This window comes from Heptranchias perlo, unplaced genomic scaffold (genome assembly GCF_035084215.1).
Source record: "Heptranchias perlo isolate sHepPer1 unplaced genomic scaffold, sHepPer1.hap1 HAP1_SCAFFOLD_200, whole genome shotgun sequence".
Classification (NCBI taxonomy): Eukaryota; Metazoa; Chordata; class Chondrichthyes; order Hexanchiformes; family Hexanchidae; genus Heptranchias; species Heptranchias perlo.
The window spans coordinates 416,318-439,507 of record NW_027139216.1 but is presented as its reverse complement, the minus strand read 5'-3'; the positions used below and the strand labels follow the sequence as shown (position 1 = coordinate 439,507).

The 23,190-nt window shown below is 57.8% G+C and overlaps 1 protein-coding gene across 1 annotated transcript in view; it reads left to right on the top strand.

Moving 5' to 3' along the window:
* The window catches only part of LOC137310041 (pneumococcal serine-rich repeat protein-like), a gene marked incomplete at its 5' end in the record, with an annotated part of 143,496 nt that overhangs the window by 58,243 nt on the left and 62,063 nt on the right, over window positions 1-23,190 (top strand). The window contains 5 exons of the mRNA XM_067978006.1: window positions 248-598; window positions 2,795-2,963; window positions 4,391-4,651; window positions 7,107-7,303; window positions 8,535-8,969. Coding sequence (XP_067834107.1) covers window positions 248-598; window positions 2,795-2,963; window positions 4,391-4,651; window positions 7,107-7,303; window positions 8,535-8,969 — 1,413 coding nt within the window. The remainder of the gene's footprint in view (window positions 1-247; window positions 599-2,794; window positions 2,964-4,390; window positions 4,652-7,106; window positions 7,304-8,534; window positions 8,970-23,190) is intronic.

Sequence of the window (23,190 nt, the reverse complement as noted above, 5' to 3'; positions counted from 1 at the left end):
CCCTGCGAGCGTCACCCTGCGAGCGTCATCCTGCGAGCGTCACCCTCCGAGCGACACCCTGCGAGCGTCATCCTGCGAGCGTCACCCTCCGAGCGTCACCCTGCGAGCGTCACCCTCCGAGCGACAACCTGCGAGCGTCATCCTGCGAGCGTCACCCTCCGAGCGTCACCCTGCGAGCGTCACCCTCCGAGCGTCACCCTGCGAGCGTCACCCTGCGAGCGACACCCTGCGAGCGTCACCCTGCGAGCGACACCCTCCGAGCGTTACCCTGCGAGCGTCACCCTGCGAGCGTCACCCTCCGAGCGTCATCCTGCGAGCGTCCCCCTCCGAGCGTCACCCTGCGAGCGTCGCCCTCCGAGCGTCGCCCTCCGAGCGTCACCCTGCGAGCGTCACCCTGCGAGCGACACGCTGCGAGCGTCACCCTCCGAGCGTCACCCTGCGAGCGTCACCCTGCGAGCGTCACCATCCGAGCGTCGCCCTGCGAGCGTCGCCCTGCGAGCGTCGCCCTGCGAGCGTCGCCCTCCGAGCGTCGCCCTCCGAGCGTCACCCTGCGAGCGTCACCCTCCGAGCGTCACCCTCCGAGCGTCACCCTGCGAGCGTCACCCTGCGAGCGTCACCCTCCGAGCGTCACCCTGCGAGCGTCACCCTCCGAGCGTCACCCTGCGAGCGTCACCCTGCGAGCGACAACCTGCGAGCGTCACCCTGCGAGCGACATCCTCCGAGCGTCACCCTGCGAGCGTCACCCTGCGAGCGTCACCCTCCGAGCGTCATCCTGCGAGCGTCACCCTCCGAGCGTCCCCTGCGAGCGTCGCCCTCCGAGCGTCGCCCTCCGAGCGTCACCCTGCGAGCGTCACCCTGCGAGCGACACGCTGTGAGCGTCACCCTCCGAGTGTCACCATGCGAGCGTCACCCTGCGAGCGTCACCCTGCGAGCGTCACCCTGCGAGCGTCACCCTGCGAGCGACACACTGCGAGCGTCACCCTGCGAGCGTCACCCTGCGAGCGTCACCCTGCGAGCGACACACTGCGAGCGTCACCCTCCGAGCGACACCCTGCGAGCGTCATCCTGCGAGCGTCACCCTCCGAGCGTCACCCTGCGAGCGTCACCCTCCGAGCGTCACCCTGCGAGCGTCACCCTGCGAGCGACACCCTGCGAGCGTCACCCTGCGAGCGACACCCTCCGAGCGTCACCCTGCGAGCGTCACCCTGCGAGCGTCACCCTCCGAGCGTCATCCTGCGAGCGTCACCCTCCGAGCGTCACCCTGCGAGCGTCGCCCTCCGAGCGTCGCCCTCCGAGCGTCACCCTGCGAGCGTCACCCTGCGAGCGACTCGCTGCGAGCGTCACCCTCCGAGCGTCACCCTGCGAGCGTCACCCTGCGAGCGTCACCCTGCGAGCGTCACCCTGCGAGCGACACCCTGAGAGCGTCACCCTGCGAGCGTCGTCCTGCGAGCGTCGCCCTGCGAGCGTCACCCTGCGAGCGTCACCCTGCGAGCGTCACCCTCCGAGCGTCACCCTCCGAGCGTCACCCTCCGAGCGACACCCTGCGAGCGTCATCCTGCGAGCGTCACCCTCCGAGCGTCACCCTGCGAGCGTCACCCTCCGAGCGTCACCCTGCGAGCGTCACCCTGCGAGCGACACCCTGCGAGCGTCACCCTCCGAGCGTCACCCTCCGAGCGTCACCCTGCGAGCGTCACCCTGCGAGCGTCACCCTCCGAGCGTCACCCTGCGAGCGTCACCCTGCGAGCGTCACCCTGCGAGCGTCACCCTGCGAGCGTCACCCTGAGAGCGTCACCCTGCGAGCGTCACCCTCCGAGCGTCACCCTGCGAGCGTCACCCTCCGAGCGTCGCCCTCCGAGCGTCACCCTGCGAGCGACACGCTGCGAGCGTCGCCCTGCGAGCGTCGCCCTGCGAGCGTCGCCCTCCGAGCGTCGCCCTCCGAGCGTCACCCTGCGAGCGTCACCCTGCGAGCGACACGCTGCGAGCGTCACCCTCCGAGCGTCACCCTGCGAGCGTCACCCTCCGAGCGTCGCCCTCCGAGCGACACCCTGCGAGCGTCATCCTGCGAGCGTCACCCTGCGAGCGACACCCTCCGAGCGTCACCCTGCGAGCGTCACCCTGCGAGCGTCACCCTCCGAGCGTCATCCTGCGAGCGTCACCCTCCGAGCGTCACCCTGCGAGCGTCGCCCTCCGAGCGTCGCCCTCCGAGCGTCACCCTGCGAGCGTCACCCTGCGAGCGACACGCTGCGAGCGTCACCCTGCGAGCGTCACCCTGCGAGCGTCACCCTCCGAGCGTCACCCTCCGAGCGTCACCCTGCGAGCGTCACCCTGCGAGCGTCACCCTGCGAGCGACACCCTGAGAGCGTCGCCCTGCGAGCGTCGCCCTGCGAGCGTCGTTCTGCGAGCGTCGCCCTGCGAGCGTCACCCTGCGAGCGTCACCCTCCGAGCGTCACCCTCCGAGCGTCACCCTCCGAGCGTCAGCCTCCGAGCGACACCCTGCGAGCGTCATCCTGCGAGCGTCACCCTCCGAGCGTCACCCTGCGAGCGTCACCCTCCGAGCGTCACCCTGCGAGCGTCACCCTGCGAGCGACACCCTGCGAGCGTCACCCTCCGAGCGTCACCCTCCGAGCGTCACCCTGCGAGCGTCACCCTCCGAGCGTCACCCTCCGAGCGTCACCCTGCGAGCGTCACCCTGCGAGCGTCACCCTGCGAGCGTCACCCTGCGAGCGACACCCTGCGAGCGTCACCCTGAGAGCGTCACCCTGCGAGCGTCACCCTCCGAGCGTCACCCTGCGAGCGTCACCCTCCGAGCGTCGCCCTCCGAGCGTCACCCTGCGAGCGACACGCTGCGAGCGTCGCCCTGCGAGCGTCGCCCTGCGAGCGTCGCCCTGCGAGCGTCGCCCTGCGAGCGTCGCCCTCCGAGCGTCACCCTGCGAGCGTCACCCTGCGAGCGACACGCTGCGAGCGTCACCCTCCGAGCGTCACCCTGCGAGCGTCACCCTCCGAGCGTCGCCCTCCGAGCGTCACCCTGCGAGCGTCACCCTGCGAGCGACACGCTGCGAGCGACACCCTGCGAGCGTCACCCTGCGAGCGTCACCCTCCGAGCGTCACCCTGCGAGCGTCACCCTCCGAGCGTCACCCTGCGAGCGTCACCCTGCGAGCGTCACCCTCCGAGCGTCGCCCTCAGAGCGTCACCCTGCGAGCGTCACCCTGCGAGCGACACGCTGCGAGCGTCACCCTCCGAGCGTCATCCTCCGAGCGTCACCCTGCGAGCGTCACCCTGCGAGCGTCACCCTCCGAGCGTCACCCTGCGAGCGTCACCCTGCGAGCGTCACCCTCCGAGCGTCGCCCTCCGAGCGTCTCCCTGCGAGCGACACCCTGCGAGCGTCACCCTGCGAGCGTCACCCTCCGAGCGTCACCCTCCGAGCGTCACCCTGCGAGCGTCACCCTCCGAGCGTCACCCTGCGAGCGTCACCCTCCTAGCGTCACCCTGCGAGCGTCACCCTGCGAGCGTCACCCTCCGAGCGTCACCCTGCGAGCGTCACCCTGCGAGCGTCACCATGCGAGCGACACCCTGCGAGCGTCACCCTGCGAGCGTCGTCCTGCCAGCGTCGCCCTGCGAGCGTCGCCCTGCGAGCGTCACCCTCCGAGCGTCACCCTCCGAGCGTCACACTGCGAGCGTCACCCTCCGAGCGTCACCCTGCGAGCGTCACCCTCCGAGCGTCACCCTGCGAGCGTCACCCTGCGAGCGTCACCCTGCGAGCGACACCCTGCGAGCGTCACCCTGAGAGCGTCACCCTCCGAGCGTCACCCTGCGAGCGTCACCCTGCGAGCGTCACCCTCCGAGCATCGCCCTCAGAGCGTCACCCTGCGAGCGTCACCCTGCGAGCGACACGCTGCGAGCGTCACCCTCCGAGCGTCACCCTCCGAGCGACACCCTGCGAGCGTCATCCTGCGAGCGTCACCCTCCGAGCGTCACCCTGCGAGCGTCATCCTGCGAGCGTCACCCTCCGAGCGACACCCTGCGAGCGTCAGACTGCGAGCGTCACCCTCCGAGCGTCACCCTGCGAGCGTCACCCTCCGAGCGTCACCCTGCGAGCGTCACCCTGCGAGCGACACCCTGCGAGCGTCACCCTGCGAGCGTCACCCTGCGAGCGTCACCCTCCGAGCGTCACCCTGCGAGCGTCACCCTCCGAGCGTCACCCTGCGAGCGTCGCCCTCCGAGCGTCGCCCTCCGAGCGTCACCCTGCGAGCGTCACCCTGCGAGCGACACCCTGCGAGCGTCGCCCTGCGAGCGTCGCCCTGCGAGCGTCGCCCTGCGAGCGTCGCCCTCCGAGCGTCACCCTCCGAGCGTCACCCTGCGAGCGTCACCCTGCGAGCGTCACCCTGCGAGCGACACCCTGCGAGCGTCACCCTGAGAGCGTCACCCTGCGAGCGACACGCTGCGAGCGTCGCCCTGCGAGCGTCGCCCTGCGAGCGTCGCCCTGCGAGCGTCGCCCTGCGAGCGTCGCCCTCCGAGCGTCGCCCTCCGAGCGTCGCCCTGCGAGCGTCGCCCTCCGAGCGTCGCCCTCCGAGCGTCGCCCTCCGAGCGTCGCCCTGCGAGCGTCACCCTGCGAGCGACACGCTGCGAGCGTCACCCTCCGAGCGTCACCCTGCGAGCGTCACCCTCCGAGCGTCGCCCTCCGAGCGTCACCCTGCGAGCGTCACCCTGCGAGCGACACGCTGCGAGCGACACCCTGCGAGCGTCACCCTGCGAGCGTCACCCTGCGAGCGTCACCCTCCGAGCGTCACCCTGCGAGCGTCACCCTCCGAGCGTCACCCTGCGAGCGTCACCCTGCGAGCGTCACCCTCCGAGCATCGCCCTCAGAGCGTCACCCTGCGAGCGTCACCCTGCGAGCGACACGCTGCGAGCGTCACCCTCCGAGCGTCACCCTGCGAGCGTCACCCTGCGAGCGTCACCCTGCGAGCGTCACCCTCCGAGCGTCACCCTGCGAGCGTCACCCTGCGAGCGTCACCCTCCGAGCGTCGCCCTCCGAGCGACACCCTGCGAGCGTCACCCTCCGAGCGTCACCCTCCGAGCGTCACCCTGCGAACGTCACACTCCGAGCGTCACCCTCCGAGCGTCACCCTCCGAGCGTCACCCTCCGAGCGTCACCCTGCGAGCGTCACCCTCCGAGCGTCGCCCTCCGAGCGTCACCCTGCGAGCGTCACCCTGCGAGCGACACGCTGCGAGCGACACCCTGCGAGCGTCACCCTGCGAGCGTCACCCTGCGAGCGTCACCCTCCGAGCGTCACCCTGCGAGCGACACCCTCCGAGCGTCACCCTGCGAGCGTCACCCTGCGAGCGTCACCCTCCGAGCGTCATCCTGCGAGCGTCACCCTCCGAGCGTCACCCTGCGAGCGTCGCCCTCCGAGCGTCGCCCTCCGAGCGTCACCCTGCGAGCGTCACCCTGCGAGCGACACGCTGCGAGCGTCACCCTCCGAGCGTCACCCTGCGAGCGTCACCCTGCGAGCGTCACCCTGCGAGCGTCACCCTGCGAGCGACACCCTGAGAGCGTCACCCTGCGAGCGTCGTCCTGCGAGCGTCGCCCTGCGAGCGTCACCCTGCGAGCGTCACCCTGCGAGCGTCACCCTCCGAGCGTCACCCTCCGAGCGTCACCCTCCGAGCGTCACCCTCCGAGCGACACCCTGCGAGCGTCATCCTGCGAGCGTCACCCTCCGAGCGTCACCCTGCGAGCGTCACCCTCCGAGCGTCACCCTGCGAGCGTCACCCTGCGAGCGACACCCTGCGAGCGTCACCCTCCGAGCGTCACCCTCCGAGCGTCACCCTGCGAGCGTCACCCTGCGAGCGTCACCCTCCGAGCGTCACCCTGCGAGCGTCACCCTGCGAGCGTCACCCTGCGAGCGTCACCCTGCGAGCGTCACCCTGAGAGCGTCACCCTGCGAGCGTCACCCTCCGAGCGTCACCCTGCGAGCGTCACCCTCCGAGCGTCGCCCTCCGAGCGTCACCCTGCGAGCGACACGCTGCGAGCGTCGCCCTGCGAGCGTCGCCCTGCGAGCGTCGCCCTCCGAGCGTCGCCCTCCGAGCGTCACCCTGCGAGCGTCACCCTGCGAGCGACACGCTGCGAGCGTCACCCTCCGAGCGTCACCCTGCGAGCGTCACCCTCCGAGCGTCGCCCTCCGAGCGACACCCTGCGAGCGTCATCCTGCGAGCGTCACCCTGCGAGCGACACCCTCCGAGCGTCACCCTGCGAGCGTCACCCTGCGAGCGTCACCCTCCGAGCGTCATCCTGCGAGCGTCACCCTCCGAGCGTCACCCTGCGAGCGTCGCCCTCCGAGCGTCGCCCTCCGAGCGTCACCCTGCGAGCGTCACCCTGCGAGCGACACGCTGCGAGCGTCACCCTCCGAGCGTCACCCTGCGAGCGTCACCCTGCGAGCGTCACCCTGCGAGCGTCACCCTGCGAGCGACACCCTGAGAGCGTCACCCTGCGAGCGTCATCCTGCGAGCGTCACCCTCCGAGCGTCACCCTGCGAGCGTCGCCCTCCGAGCGTCGCCCTCCGAGCGTCACCCTGCGAGCGTCACCCTGCGAGCGACACGCTGCGAGCGTCACCCTCCGAGCGTCACCCTGCGAGCGTCACCCTGCGAGCGTCACCCTGCGAGCGTCACCCTGCGAGCGACACCCTGAGAGCGTCACCCTGCGAGCGTCGCCCTGCGAGCGTCGTCCTGCGAGCGTCGCCCTGCGAGCGTCGCCCTGCGAGCGTCACCCTCCGAGCGTCACCCTCCGAGCGTCACCCTCCGAGCGTCACCCTCCGAGCGACACCCTGCGAGCGTCATCCTGCGAGCGTCACCCTCCGAGCGTCACCCTGCGAGCGTCACCCTCCGAGCGTCACCCTGCGAGCGTCACCCTGCGAGCGACACCCTGCGAGCGTCACCCTCCGAGCGTCACCCTCCGAGCGTCACCCTGCGAGCGTCACCCTCCGAGCGTCACCCTCCGAGCGTCACCCTGCGAGCGTCACCCTGCGAGCGTCACCCTGCGAGCGTCACCCTGCGAGCGACACCCTGCGAGCGTCACCCTGAGAGCGTCACCCTGCGAGCGTCACCCTCCGAGCGTCACCCTGCGAGCGTCACCCTCCGAGCGTCGCCCTCCGAGCGTCACCCTGCGAGCGACACGCTGCGAGCGTCGCCCTGCGAGCGTCGCCCTGCGAGCGTCGCCCTGCGAGCGTCGCCCTGCGAGCGTCGCCCTCCGAGCGTCACCCTGCGAGCGTCACCCTGCGAGCGACACGCTGCGAGCGTCACCCTCCGAGCGTCACCCTGCGAGCGTCACCCTCCGAGCGTCGCCCTCCGAGCGTCACCCTGCGAGCGTCACCCTGCGAGCGACACGCTGCGAGCGACACCCTGCGAGCGTCACCCTGCGAGCGTCACCCTCCGAGCGTCACCCTGCGAGCGTCACCCTCCGAGCGTCACCCTGCGAGCGTCACCCTGCGAGCGTCACCCTCCGAGCGTCGCCCTCAGAGCGTCACCCTGCGAGCGTCACCCTGCGAGCGACACGCTGCGAGCGTCACCCTCCGAGCGTCATCCTCCGAGCGTCACCCTGCGAGCGTCACCCTGCGAGCGTCACCCTCCGAGCGTCACCCTGCGAGCGTCACCCTGCGAGCGTCACCCTCCGAGCGTCGCCCTCCGAGCGTCTCCCTGCGAGCGACACCCTGCGAGCGTCACCCTGCGAGCGTCACCCTCCAAGCGTCACCCTCCGAGCGTCACCCTGCGAGCGTCACCCTCCGAGCGTCACCCTGCGAGCGTCACCCTCCTAGCGTCACCCTGCGAGCGTCACCCTGCGAGCGTCACCCTCCGAGCGTCACCCTGCGAGCGTCACCCTGCGAGCGTCACCATGCGAGCGACACCCTGCGAGCGTCACCCTGCGAGCGTCGTCCTGCCAGCGTCGCCCTGCGAGCGTCGCCCTGCGAGCGTCACCCTCCGAGCGTCACCCTCCGAGCGTCACACTGCGAGCGTCACCCTCCGAGCGTCACCCTGCGAGCGTCACCCTCCGAGCGTCACCCTGCGAGCGTCACCCTGCGAGCGTCACCCTGCGAGCGACACCCTGCGAGCGTCACCCTGAGAGCGTCACCCTCCGAGCGTCACCCTGCGAGCGTCACCCTGCGAGCGTCACCCTCCGAGCATCGCCCTCAGAGCGTCACCCTGCGAGCGTCACCCTGCGAGCGACACGCTGCGAGCGTCACCCTCCGAGCGTCACCCTCCGAGCGACACCCTGCGAGCGTCATCCTGCGAGCGTCACCCTCCGAGCGTCACCCTGCGAGCGTCATCCTGCGAGCGTCACCCTCCGAGCGACACCCTGCGAGCGTCAGACTGCGAGCGTCACCCTCCGAGCGTCACCCTGCGAGCGTCACCCTCCGAGCGTCACCCTGCGAGCGTCACCCTGCGAGCGACACCCTGCGAGCGTCACCCTGCGAGCGTCACCCTGCGAGCGTCACCCTCCGAGCGTCACCCTGCGAGCGTCACCCTCCGAGCGTCACCCTGCGAGCGTCGCCCTCCGAGCGTCGCCCTCCGAGCGTCACCCTGCGAGCGTCGCCCTGCGAGCGACGCCCTGCGAGCGTCGCCCTGAGAGCGTCGCCCTGCGAGCGTCGCCCTGCGAGCGTCGCCCTGCGAGCGTCGCCCTCCGAGCGTCACCCTCCGAGCGTCACCCTCCGAGCGTCACCCTGCGAGCGTCACCCTGCGAGCGACACCCTGCGAGCGTCACCCTGAGAGCGTCACCCTGCGAGCGACACGCTGCGAGCGTCGCCCTGCGAGCGTCGCCCTGCGAGCGTCGCCCTGCGAGCGTCGCCCTCCGAGCGTCGCCCTCCGAGCGTCGCCCTGCGAGCGTCGCCCTCCGAGCGTCGCCCTCCGAGCGTCGCCCTGCGAGCGTCACCCTGCGAGCGACACGCTGCGAGCGTCACCCTCCGAGCGTCACCCTGCGAGCGTCACCCTCCGAGCGTCGCCCTCCGAGCGTCACCCTGCGAGCGTCACCCTGCGAGCGACACGCTGCGAGCGACACCCTGCGAGCGTCACCCTGCGAGCGTCACCCTGCGAGCGTCACCCTCCGAGCGTCACCCTGCGAGCGTCACCCTCCGAGCGTCACCCTGCGAGCGTCACCCTGCGAGCGTCACCCTCCGAGCATCGCCCTCAGAGCGTCACCCTGCGAGCGTCACCCTGCGAGCGACACGCTGCGAGCGTCACCCTCCGAGCGTCACCCTGCGAGCGTCACCCTGCGAGCGTCACCCTGCGAGCGTCACCCTCCGAGCGTCACCCTGCGAGCGTCACCCTGCGAGCGTCACCCTCCGAGCGTCGCCCTCCGAGCGACACCCTGCGAGCGTCACCCTCCGAGCGTCACCCTCCGAGCGTCACCCTGCGAACGTCACACTCCGAGCGTCACCCTCCGAGCGTCACCCTCCGAGCGTCACCCTCCGAGCGTCACCCTGCGAGCGTCACCCTGCGAGCGACACCCTGCGAGCGTCACCCTGCGAGCGACACCCTGCGAGCGTCACCCTGCGAGCGTCACCCTCCGAGCGTCACCCTCCGAGCGTCACCCTGCGAGCGTCACCCTGCGAGCGACACCCTGCGAGCGTCACCCTGCGAGCGTCGCCCTCCGAGCGTCGCACTCCGAGCGTCACCCTGCGAGCGACACCCTGCGAGCGTCACCCTCCGAGCGTCACCCTCCGAGCGTCACCCTGCGAGCGTCACCCTCCGAGCGTCACACTCCGAGCGTCACCCTGCGAGCGTCACCCTGCGAGCGTCACCCTGCGAGCGTCGCCCTCCGAGCATCACCCTCCGAGCGTCGCCCTCCGAGCGTCACCCTGCGAGCGACACGCTGCGAGCGACACCCTGCGAGCGTCACCCTGCGAGCGTCACCCTGCGAGCGTCACCCTGCGAGCGTCGCCCTCCGAGCGTCGCCCTGCGAGCGTCGCCCTCCGAGCGTCGCCCTCCGAGCGTCGCCCTCCGAGCGTCACCCTGCGAGCGTCGCCCTGCGAGCGTCACCCTGCGAGCGTCACAGATCTAGGGGTACAGATACAGAGATCCAGGGGTACAGATACAGAGATCCAGGGGTACAGATACAGAGATCCAGGGGTACAGATACAGAGATCCAGGGGTACAGATACAGAGATCCAGGGGTACAGATACACAGATCTAGGGTTACAGATACACAGATCTAGGGCTACAGATACAGAGAGCTATGGGTGCAGATACACAGATCCAGGAGTACAGATACACAGATCTTGGGGTACAGATAAACAGATACACATATCTAGGGATCCAGATACACAGATCCAGGGGTCCAGATCCACAGATCCAGGAGGACAGATACACAGATCAAAAGGTGCAGATACACAGATCAAAGGGTACAGATACACAGAACTAGGGGTACAGATACACAGATCTAGGGGTACAGATACACAGATCTAGGGGTACAGATACACAGATCTAGGGGTACAGATATACAGATCTAGGGGTACAGATACACAGAACTAGGGGTACAGATACACAGATCTAGGGGTACAGATCCACAGATCTAGGGGTACAGATACACAGATCTAGGGGTACAGATACACAGATCTAGGGGTACAGATACAAAGATCTTGGGGTACAGATGCACAGATCTGGGGGTACAAGTACACAGATCTAGGGAACAGATGCACAGATCAAGGGGTCCAGATCCACAGATCGAGGAGGACAGTTACACAGATCGTGGGGTACAGATACAGAGATCCAAGGGTACATATACAGAGATCCAGGGGTACCGATACAGAGAACGAGGGGTACAGATACAGAGATCCAAGGGTACATATACAGAGATCCAGGGGTACCGATACAGAGAACGAGGGGTACAGATACAGAGATCCAGCGGTACAGATACAGAGATCGAGGGGTACAGATACAGAGATCCAGGGATACAGATCCGGAGATCCAGGGGTACAGATACAGAGATCTCGGGGTGCAGATACAGAACTCCATGGTTACAGATACACAGATCCATGGTTACAGATACAGAGATCCAGGAGTACAGATACACAGATCAAGGGGTACAGATACATAGATAAACAGATCCAGGGGTACATATACACAGATCTAGGGATCCAGACACACAGATCCAGGGGCACAGATACAGAGATCTAGGGGTACAGATCCACAGATCCAGGGGTACAGATCCACAGATACAGGGGTACAGATACACAGATCTAGAGGTACACATGCACAGATAGAGGGGTACAGATACACAGATCCAGGAGTACAGATACAGATATCGAGGGGTACAGATGCAGAGATCGAGGGGTGCAGATTCAGAGATCGAGGGGGACAGATACAGAGATCGAGGGGGACAGATACACAGATCGAGGGGTACAGATACACAGATCGAGGGGTACAGATACACTGATCGAGGGGTACAAATACAACGATCGAGGGATACAGATACAGAGATCCATGCGTGCAGATACACAGATCGAGGGATAGAGATACACATATCCATGTCTACAGATACAGAGATCTAGTGGTACAGATATACAGATCTAGAGGTACAGATACACAGATCTAGGGGTACAGATACACAGATCCATGTCTACAGATACAGAGATCCAGTGGTACAGATATACAGATCTAGTGGAACAGATATACAGATCTAGTGGAACAGATATACAGATCTAGAGGTACAGATACACAGATCTAGGGGTACAGATACACAGATCTGGGGTACAGCTATACAGATCTGGAGGTACAGGTACACAGATCAAGGGAACAGATACAGAGAGCTATGGGTGCTGATACATAGATCCAGGGGTCCAGATACACAGATCCAGTGGTACAGATACACAAATCTAGGGGTACAGATACACAGATCAAGGGGTACAGATGCACAGATAAACAGATCCAGGGGTACATATACACAGATCTCGGGATCCAGATACACAGATCCAGGAGGACAGATACACAGATCTAGGGGTACAGATACACAGATTCAGTGGTACTGATACACAGATCAATGGGTACAGATACACAGATCTCGGGTTACAGATACACAGATCTAGGGATCCAGATACACAGATCCAGGGATCCAGATACACAGATCCAGGGATCCAGATACACAGATCCAGGGGTCCAGATCCACAGATCCAGGAGGACAGATACACAGATCGAAGGGTACAGATACACAGATCTGGGGATCCAGATCCACAGATCTAGGAGGACAGATACACAGATCTTGGCGGACAGATACACAGATCTAGGGGTACAGATACAGAGATCTAAGGGTACAGATACAGAGATCCAGGGGTACAGATACAGAGATCCAGGGGTACAGATACAGAGATCCAGGGGTACAGATACAGAGATCCAGGAGTACAGATGCAGAGATCGAGGGGTACAGATGCAGAGATAGAGGGGTACAGAGATCGAGAGGTACAGATACACAAATCTAGGGGTACAGATGCACAGATCCATTGGTACAGATACACAGGTCCAGTGGGACTGATACACAGATCTAGGTGTGCACATACACAGATGAAGGGATGCAGAGACACAGATCTGGGGGTACAGATACACAGATCCATGGGTCCAGATTCTCATATCAAGGGGTACAGATACACAGAACCATGTCTACAGATACAGAGATCTAGGGGTACAGATGCAGAGAATGCAGGGAACAGATCCAGAGATCCCAGGGGTACAGATACAGAGATCCAGGGGTATAGATACAGAGATCCAGAGGTACAGATACAGAGATCCAGGGGTACAGATACAGAGATCCAGGGGTACAGATACAGAGATCCAGGGGTACAGATACAGAGATCCAGGGGTACAGATACAGAGATCCAGGGGTACAGATACAGAGATCTCGGGGTGCAGATACAGAACTCCATGGTTACAGATGCACAGATCCATGGTTACAGATACAGAGATCCAGGAGTACAGATACACAGATCAAGGGGTACAGATACACAGATAAACAGATCCAGGGGTACATATACACAGATCTAGGGATCCAGATACACAGATCCAGGGGTCCAGATCCACAGATCCAGGGGTCCAGATCCACAGATCCAGGAGGACAGATACACAGATCTAGGGTTACAGATACACAGATCTAGGGTTACAGATACACAGATCTAGGGTTACAGATACACAGAACTAGGGTTACAGATACACAGATCTAGGGTTACAGATACACAGATCTAGGGTTACAGATACACAGATCTAGTGTTACAGATACACAGATCTAGGGTTACAGATACACAGATCTAGGGTTACAGATACACAGATCTAGGGTTACAGATACACAGATCTAGGGCTGCAGATACAGAGAGCTATGGGTGCAGATTCATAGATCCAGGGGTCCAGATACACAGATCCAGGAGTACAGATACACAGATCTAGGGGTACAGATAAACAGATACACAGATCCAGGGATCCTGATACACAGATCCAGGAGTCCAGATGCACAGATCCAGGGGTCCAGATCCACAGATCCAGGAGGACAGATACACAGATCAAAGGGTGCAGATACACAGATCAAAGGGTACAGATACACAGATCTAGGGGTACAGATACACAGATCTAGGGGTACAGATACACAGATCTAGGGGTACAGATGCACCGATCTAGGAGGACAGATACACAGATCTGGGAGAACAGTTACACAGATCGAGGGGTACAGATACAGAGATCCAAGGGTACATATACAGAGATCCAGGGGTACCGATACAGAGATCGAGGGGTACAGATACAGAGATCCAGGGGTTCAGATACAGAGATCTAGGGGTACAGATACAGAGATCTGGGGGTACAGATACAGAGATCAAGGGATACAGATCCGGAGATACAGGGGTACAGATACAGAGATCCAGGGGTACAGATACAGAGATCCAGGGGTACAGATACAGAGATCCAGGGGTACAGATACAGAGATCTCGGGGTGCAGATACAGAACTCCATGGTTACAGATACACAGATCCATGGTTACAGATACAGAGATCCAGGAGTACAGATACAGAGTTCTAGGGGTACAGATACAGAGATAAACAGATCCAGTGGTAAATATACACAGATCTCGGGATCCAGATACACAGATCCAGGGGTACAGATACAGAGATCCAGGGGTACAGATACAGAGATCTCGGGGCACAGATACAGAGATCTAGGGGTACAGATCCACAGATCCAGAGGTACAGATCCACAGATACAGGGGTGCAGATACACAGATCGAGGGGTACAGATACACAGATCGAGGGGTACAGATACACAGATCGAGGGGTACAGATACACAGATCGAGGGGTACAGATACACAGATCGAGGGGTACAGATACACAGATCGAGGGGTACAGAGACACAGATCGAGGGGTACAGATACACAGATCGAGGGGTACAGATACACAGATCGAGGGGTACAGATCCACAGATCGAGGGGTACAGATACACAGATCGAGGGGTACAGATACACAGATCGAGGGGTACAGATACACTGATCGAGGGGTACAGATACACAGATCGAGGGGTACAGATACACTGATCGAGGGGTACAGATACACTGATCGAGGTGTACAGATACACAGATCGAGGGGTACAGATACACAGATCGAGGGGTACAGATACACACATCCATGGGTGCAGATTCAGAGATCCATGCGTGCAGATACACAGATCGAGGGATAGAGATACACATATCCAGCCGTACAGATACACAGGTCTATGGTCAGATACAGAGATCTAGGTGTACAGATACAGAGATCTAGTGGTACAGATATACAGATCTAATGGAACAGATATACAGATCGAGAGGTACAGATACACAGATCTAGGGGTACAGATACACAGATCCATGTCTACAGATACAGAGATCTAGTGGTACAGATATACAGATCTAATGGAACAGATATACAGATCTAGAGGTACAGATACACAGATCTAGGGGTACAGATACACAGATCCATGTCTACAGATACAGAGATCCAGTGGTACAGATATACAGATCTAGTGGAACAGATATACAGATCTAGAGGTACAGATACACAGATCTAGGGGTACAAATGCACAGATCTGGGGTCCAGCTATACAGATCTGGAGGTACAGCTACACAGATCTGGAGATACAGATACACAGATCTGGGGGTACAGGTACACAGATCAAGGGAACAGATACAGAGAGCTATGGGTGCTGATACATAGATCCAGGGGTCCAGATACACAGATCCAGTGGTACAGATACACAAATCTAGGGGTACAGATACACAGATCAAGGGGTACAGATACACAGATAAACAGAACCAGGGGTACATATACACAGATCTAGGGATCCAGATACACAGATCCAGGGGTCCAGATCCACAGATCCAGGAGGACAGATACACAGATCTAGGGGTACAGATACACAGATTCAGTTGTACTGATACACAGATCAATGGGTACAGATACACAGATCTAGGGATCCAAATACACAGATCCAGGGGTCCAGATCCACAGATCCAGGAGGACAGATACACAGGTCGAGGGGTACAGATACACAGATCGAGGGGTACAGATACACAGATCTGGGGATCCAGATCCACAGATCTAGGGATCCAGATCCACAGATCTAGGAGGACAGATACACAGATCTTGGTGGACAGATACACAGATCTAGGGGTACAGATACAGAGATCTAAGGGTACAGATACAGAGATCCAGGGGTACAGATACAGAGATCCAGGGGTACAGATACAGAGATCCAGGGGTACAGATAAAGAGATCCAGGAGTACAGATGCAGAGATCGAGGGGTACAGATACAGAGATCGAGGGGTGCAGAGATCGAGAGGTACAGATACAGAGATCCAGCGGTACAGATACAGAGATCGAGGGGTACAGATACAGAGATCCAGGGATACAGATCCGGAGATCCAGGGGTACAGATACAGAGATCTCGGGGTGCAGATACAGAACTCCATGGTTACAGATACACAGATCCATGGTTACAGATACAGAGATCCAGGAGTACAGATACACAGATCAAGGGGTACAGATACATAGATAAACAGATCCAGGGGTACATATACACAGATCTAGGGATCCAGACACACAGATCCAGGGGCACAGATACAGAGATCTAGGGGTACAGATCCACAGATCCAGGGGTACAGATCCACAGATACAGGGGTACAGATACACAGATCTAGAGGTACACATGCACAGATCGAGGGGTACAGATACACAGATCCAGGAGTACAGATACAGATATCGAGGGGTACAGATGCAGAGATCGAGGGGTGCAGATTCAGAGATCGAGGGGGACAGATACAGAGATCGAGGGGGACAGATACACAGATCGAGGGGTACAGATACACAGATCGAGGGGTACAGATACACAGATCGAGGGGTACAGATACACTGATCGAGGGGTACAGATACACAGATCGAGGGGTACAAATACAACGATCGAGGGATACAGATACAGAGATCCATGCGTGCAGATACACAGATCGAGGGATAGAGATACACATATCCATGTCTACAGATACAGAGATCTAGTGGTACAGATATACAGATCTAGAGGTACAGATACACAGATCTAGGGGTACAGATACACAGATCCATGTCTACAGATACAGAGATCCAGTGGTACAGATATACAGATCTAGTGGAACAGATATACAGATCTAGTGGAACAGATATACAGATCTAGAGGTACAGATACACAGATCTAGGGGTACAGATACACAGATCTGGGGTACAGCTGTACAGATCTGGAGGTACAGCTATACAGATCTGGAGGTACAGCTACACAGATCTAGGGGTACAGATACACAGATCTGGGGTACAGCTATACAGATCTGGAGGTACAGGTACACAGATCAAGGGAACAGATACAGAGAGCTATGGGTGCTGATACATAGATCCAGGGGTCCAGATACACAGATCCAGTGGTACAGATACACAAATCTAGGGGTACAGATACACAGATCAAGGGGTACAGATACACAGATAAACAGATCCAGGGGTACATATACACAGATCTCGGGATCCAGATACACAGATCCAGGAGGACAGATACACAGATCTAGGGGTACAGATACACAGATTCAGTGGTACTGATACACAGATCAATGGGTACAGATACACAGATCTCGGGTTACAGATACACAGATCTAGGGATCCAGATACACAGATCCAGGGATCCAGATACACAGATCCAGGGATCCAGATACACAGATCCAGGGATCCAGATCCACAGATCCAGGAGGACAGATACACAGATCGAAGGGTACAGATACACAGATCTGGGGATCCAGATCCACAGATCTAGGAGGACAGATACACAGATCTTGGCGGACAGATACACAGATCTAGGGGTACAGATACAGAGATCTAAGGGTACAGATACAGAGATCCAGGGGTACAGATACAGAGATCCAGGGGTACAGATACAGAGATCCAGGGGTACAGATACAGAGATCCAGGAGTACAGATGCAGAGATCGAGGGGTACAGATGCAGAGATAGAGGGGTACAGAGATCGAGAGGTACAGATACACAAATCTAGGGGTACAGATGCACAGATCCATTGGTACAGATACACAGGTCCAGTGGGACTGATACACAGATCTAGGTGTGCACATACACAGATGAAGGGATGCAGAGACACAGATCTGGGGGTACAGATACACAGATCCATGGGTCCAGATTCTCATATCAAGGGGTACAGATACACAGAACCATGTCTACAGATACAGAGATCTAGGGGTACAGATGCAGAGAATGCAGGGAACAGATCCAGAGATCCCAGGGGTACAGATACAGAGATCCAGGGGTATAGATACAGAGATCCAGAGGTACAGATACAGAGATCCAGGGGTACAGATACAGAGATCCAGGGGTACAGATACAGAGATCCAGGGGTACAGATACAGAGATCCAGGGGTACAGATACAGAGATCCAGGGGTACAGATACAGAGATCTCGGGGTGCAGATACAGAACTCCATGGTTACAGATGCACAGATCCATGGTTACAGATACAGAGATCCAGGAGTACAGATACACAGATCAAGGGGTACAGATACACAGATAAACAGATCCAGGGGTACATATACACAGATCTAGGGATCCAGATACACAGATCCAGGGGTCCAGATCCACAGATCCAGGGGTCCAGATCTACAGATCCAGGAGGACAGATACACAGATCTAGGGTTACAGATACACAGATCTAGGGTTACAGATACACAGATCTAGGGTTACAGATACACAGAACTAGGGTTACAGATACACAGATCTGGGGTTACAGATACACAGATCTAGGGTTACAGATACACAGATCTAGTGTTACAGATACACAGATCTAGGGTTACAGATACACAGATCTAGGGTTACAGATACACAGATCTAGGGTTACAGATACACAGATCTAGGGCTGCAGATACAGAGAGCTATGGGTGCAGATTCATAGATCCAGGGGTCCAGATACACAGATCCAGGAGTACAGATACGCAGATCTAGGGGTACAGATAAACAGATACACAGATCCAGGGATCCTGATACACAGATCCAGGAGTCCAGATGCACAGATCCAGGGGTCCAGATCCACAGATCCAGGAGGACAGATACACAGATCAAAGGGTGCAGATACACAGATCAAAGGGTACAGATACACAGATCTAGGGGTACAGATACACAGATCTAGGGGTACAGATACACAGATCTAGGGGTACAGATGCACCGATCTAGGAGGACAGATACACAGATCTGGGAGAACAGTTACACAGATCGAGGGGTACAGATACAGAGATCCAAGGGTACATATACAGAGATCCAGGGGTACCGATACAGAGATCGAGGGGTACAGATACAGAGATCTGGGGGTACAGATACAGAGATCAAGGGATACAGATCCGGAGATACAGGGGTACAGATACAGAGATCCAGGGGTACAGATACAGAGATCCAGGGGTACAGATACAGAGATCCAGGGGTACAGATACAGAGATCTCGGGGTGCAGATACAGAACTCCATGGTTACAGATACACAGATCCATGGTTACAGATACAGAGATCCAGGAGTACAGATACAGAGTTCTAGGGGTACAGATACAGAGATAAACAGATCCAGTGGTAAATATACACAGATCTCGGGATCCAGATACACAGATCCAGGGGTACAGATACAGAGATCCAGGGGTACAGATACAGAGATCTCGGGGCACAGATACAGAGATCTAGGGGTACAGATCCACAGATCCAGAGGTACAGATCCACAGATACAGGGGTGCAGATACACAGATCGAGGGGTACAGATACACAGATCGAGGGGTACAGATACACAGATCGAGGGGTACAGATACACAGATCGAGGGGTACAGATACACAGATCGAGGGGTACAGAGACACAGATCGAGGGGTACAGATACACAGATCGAGGGGTACAGATACAGAGATCGAGGGGTACAGATCCACAGATCGAGGGGTACAGATACACAGATCGAGGGGTACAGATACACAGATCGAGGGGTACAGATACACTGATCGAGGGGTACAGATACACAGATCGAGGGGTACAGATACACTGATCGAGGGGTACAGATACACTGATCGAGGGGTACAGATACACAGATCTGGGGTACAGCTATACAGATCTGGAGGTACAGGTACACAGATCAAGGGAACAGATACAGAGAGCTATGGGTGCTGATACATAGATCCAGGGGTCCAGATACACAGATCCAGTGGTACAGATACACAAATCTAGGGGTACAGATACACAGATCAAGGGGTACAGATACACAGATAAACAGATCCAGGGGTACATATACACAGATCTCGGGATCCAGATACACAGATCCAGGAGGACAGATACACAGATCTAGGGGTACAGATACACAGATTCAGTGGTACTGATACACAGATCAATGGGTACAGATACACAGATCTCGGGTTACAGATACACAGATCTAGGGATCCAGATACACAGATCCAGGGATCCAGATACACAGATCCAGGGATCCAGATACACAGATCCAGGGATCCAGATCCACAGATCCAGGAGGACAGATACACAGATCGAAGGGTACAGATACACAGATCTGGGGATCCAGATCCACAGATCTAGGAGGACAGATACACAGATCTTGGCGGACAGATACACAGATCTAGGGGTACAGATACAGAGATCTAAGGGTACAGATACAGAGATCCAGGGGTACAGATACAGAGATCCAGGGGTACAGATACAGAGATCCAGGGGTACAGATACAGAGATCCAGGAGTACAGATGCAGAGATCGAGGGGTACAGATGCAGAGATAGAGGGGTACAGAGATCGAGAGGTACAGATACACAAATCTAGGGGTACAGATGCACAGATCCATTGGTACAGATACACAGGTCCAGTGGGACTGATACACAGATCTAGGTGTGCACATACACAGATGAAGGGATGCAGAGACACAGATCTGGGGGTACAGATACACAGATCCATGGGTCCAGATTCTCATATCAAGGGGTACAGATACACAGAACCATGTCTACAGATACAGAGATCTAGGGGTACAGATGCAGAGAATGCAGGGAACAGATCCAGAGATCCCAGGGGTACAGATACAGAGATCCAGGGGTATAGATACAGAGATCCAGAGGTACAGATACAGAGATCCAGGGGTACAGATACAGAGATCCAGGGGTACAGATACAGAGATCCAGGGGTACAGATACAGAGATCCAGGGGTACAGATACAGAGATCCAGGGGTACAGATACAGAGATCTCGGGGTGCAGATACAGAACTCCATGGTTACAGATACACAGATCTAGGGTTACAGATACACAGATCTAGGGTTACAGATACACAGATCTAGGGCTGCAGATACAGAGAGCTATGGGTGCAGATTCATAGATCCAGGGGTCCAGATACACAGATCCAGGAGTACAGATACGCAGATCTAGGGGTACAGATAAACAGATACACAGATCCAGGGATCCTGATACACAGATCCAGGAGTCCAGATGCACAGATCCAGGGGTCCAGATCCACAGATCCAGGAGGACAGATACACAGATCAAAGGGTGCAGATACACAGATCAAAGGGTACAGATACACAGATCTAGGGGTACAGATACACAGATCTAGGGGTACAGATACACAGATCTAGGGGTACAGATGCACCGATCTAGGAGGACAGATACACAGATCTGGGAGAACAGTTACACAGATCGAGGGGTACAGATACAGAGATCCAAGGGTACATATACAGAGATCCAGGGGTACCGATACAGAGATCGAGGGGTACAGATACAGAGATCTGGGGGTACAGATACAGAGATCAAGGGATACAGATCCGGAGATACAGGGGTACAGATACAGAGATCCAGGGGTACAGATACAGAGATCCAGGGGTACAGATACAGAGATCCAGGGGTACAGATACAGAGATCTCGGGGTGCAGATACAGAACTCCATGGTTACAGATACACAGATCCATGGTTACAGATACAGAGATCCAGGAGTACAGATACAGAGTTCTAGGGGTACAGATACAGAGATAAACAGATCCAGTGGTAAATATACACAGATCTCGGGATCCAGATACACAGATCCAGGGGTACAGATACAGAGATCCAGGGGTACAGATACAGAGATCTCGGGGCACAGATACAGAGATCTAGGGGTACAGATCCACAGATCCAGAGGTACAGATCCACAGATACAGGGGTGCAGATACACAGATCGAGGGGTACAGATACACAGATCGAGGGGTACAGATACACAGATCGAGGGGTACAGATACACAGATCGAGGGGTACAGATACACAGATCGAGGGGTACAGAGACACAGATCGAGGGGTACAGATACACAGATCGAGGGGTACAGATACAGAGATCGAGGGGTACAGATCCACAGATCGAGGGGTACAGATACACAGATCGAGGGGTACAGATACACAGATCGAGGGGTACAGATACACTGATCGAGGGGTACAGATACACAGATCGAGGGGTACAGATACACTGATCGAGGGGTACAGATACACTGATCGAGGGGTACAGATACACAGATCGAGGGGTACAGATACACAGATCGAGGGGTACAGATACACACATCCATGGGTGCAGATTCAGAGATCCATGCGTGCAGATACACAGATCGAGGGATAGAGATACACATATCCAGCCGTACAGATACACAGGTCTATGGTCAGATACAGAGATCTAGGTGTACAGATACAGAGATCTAGTGGTACAGATATACAGATCTAATGGAACAGATATACAGATCGAGAGGTACAGATACACAGATCTAGGGGTACAGATACACAGATCCATGTCTACAGATACAGAGATCTAGTGGTACAGATATACAGATCTAATGGAACAGATATACAGATCTAGAGGTACAGATACACAGATCTAGGGGTACAGATACACAGATCCATGTCTACAGATACAGAGATCCAGTGGTACAGATATACAGATCTAGTGGAACAGATATACAGATCTAGAGGTACAGATACACAGATCTAGGGGTACAAATGCACAGATCTGGGGTCCAGCTATACAGATCTGGAGGTACAGCTACACAGATCTGGAGATACAGATACACAGATCTGGGGGTACAGGTACACAGATCAAGGGAACAGATACAGAGAGCTATGGGTGCTGATACATAGATCCAGGGGTCCAGATACACAGATCCAGTGGTACAGATACACAAATCTAGGGGTACAGATACACAGATCAAGGGGTACAGATACACAGATAAACAGAACCAGGGGTACATATACACAGATCTAGGGATCCAGATACACAGATCCAGGGGTCCAGATCCACAGATCCAGGAGGACAGATACACAGATCTAGGGGTACAGATACACAGATTCAGTTGTGCTGATACACAGATCAATGGGTACAGATACACAGATCTAGGGATCCAAATACACAGATCCAGGGGTCCAGATCCACAGATCCAGGAGGACAGATACACAGATCGAGGGGTACAGATACACAGATCGAGGGGTACAGATACACAGATCTGGGGATCCAGATCCACAGATCTAGGGATCCAGATCCACAGATCTAGGAGGACAGATACACAGATCTTGGTGGACAGATACACAGATCTAGGGGTACAGATACAGAGATCTAAGGGTACAGATACAGAGATCCAGGGGTACAGATACAGAGATCCAGGGGTACA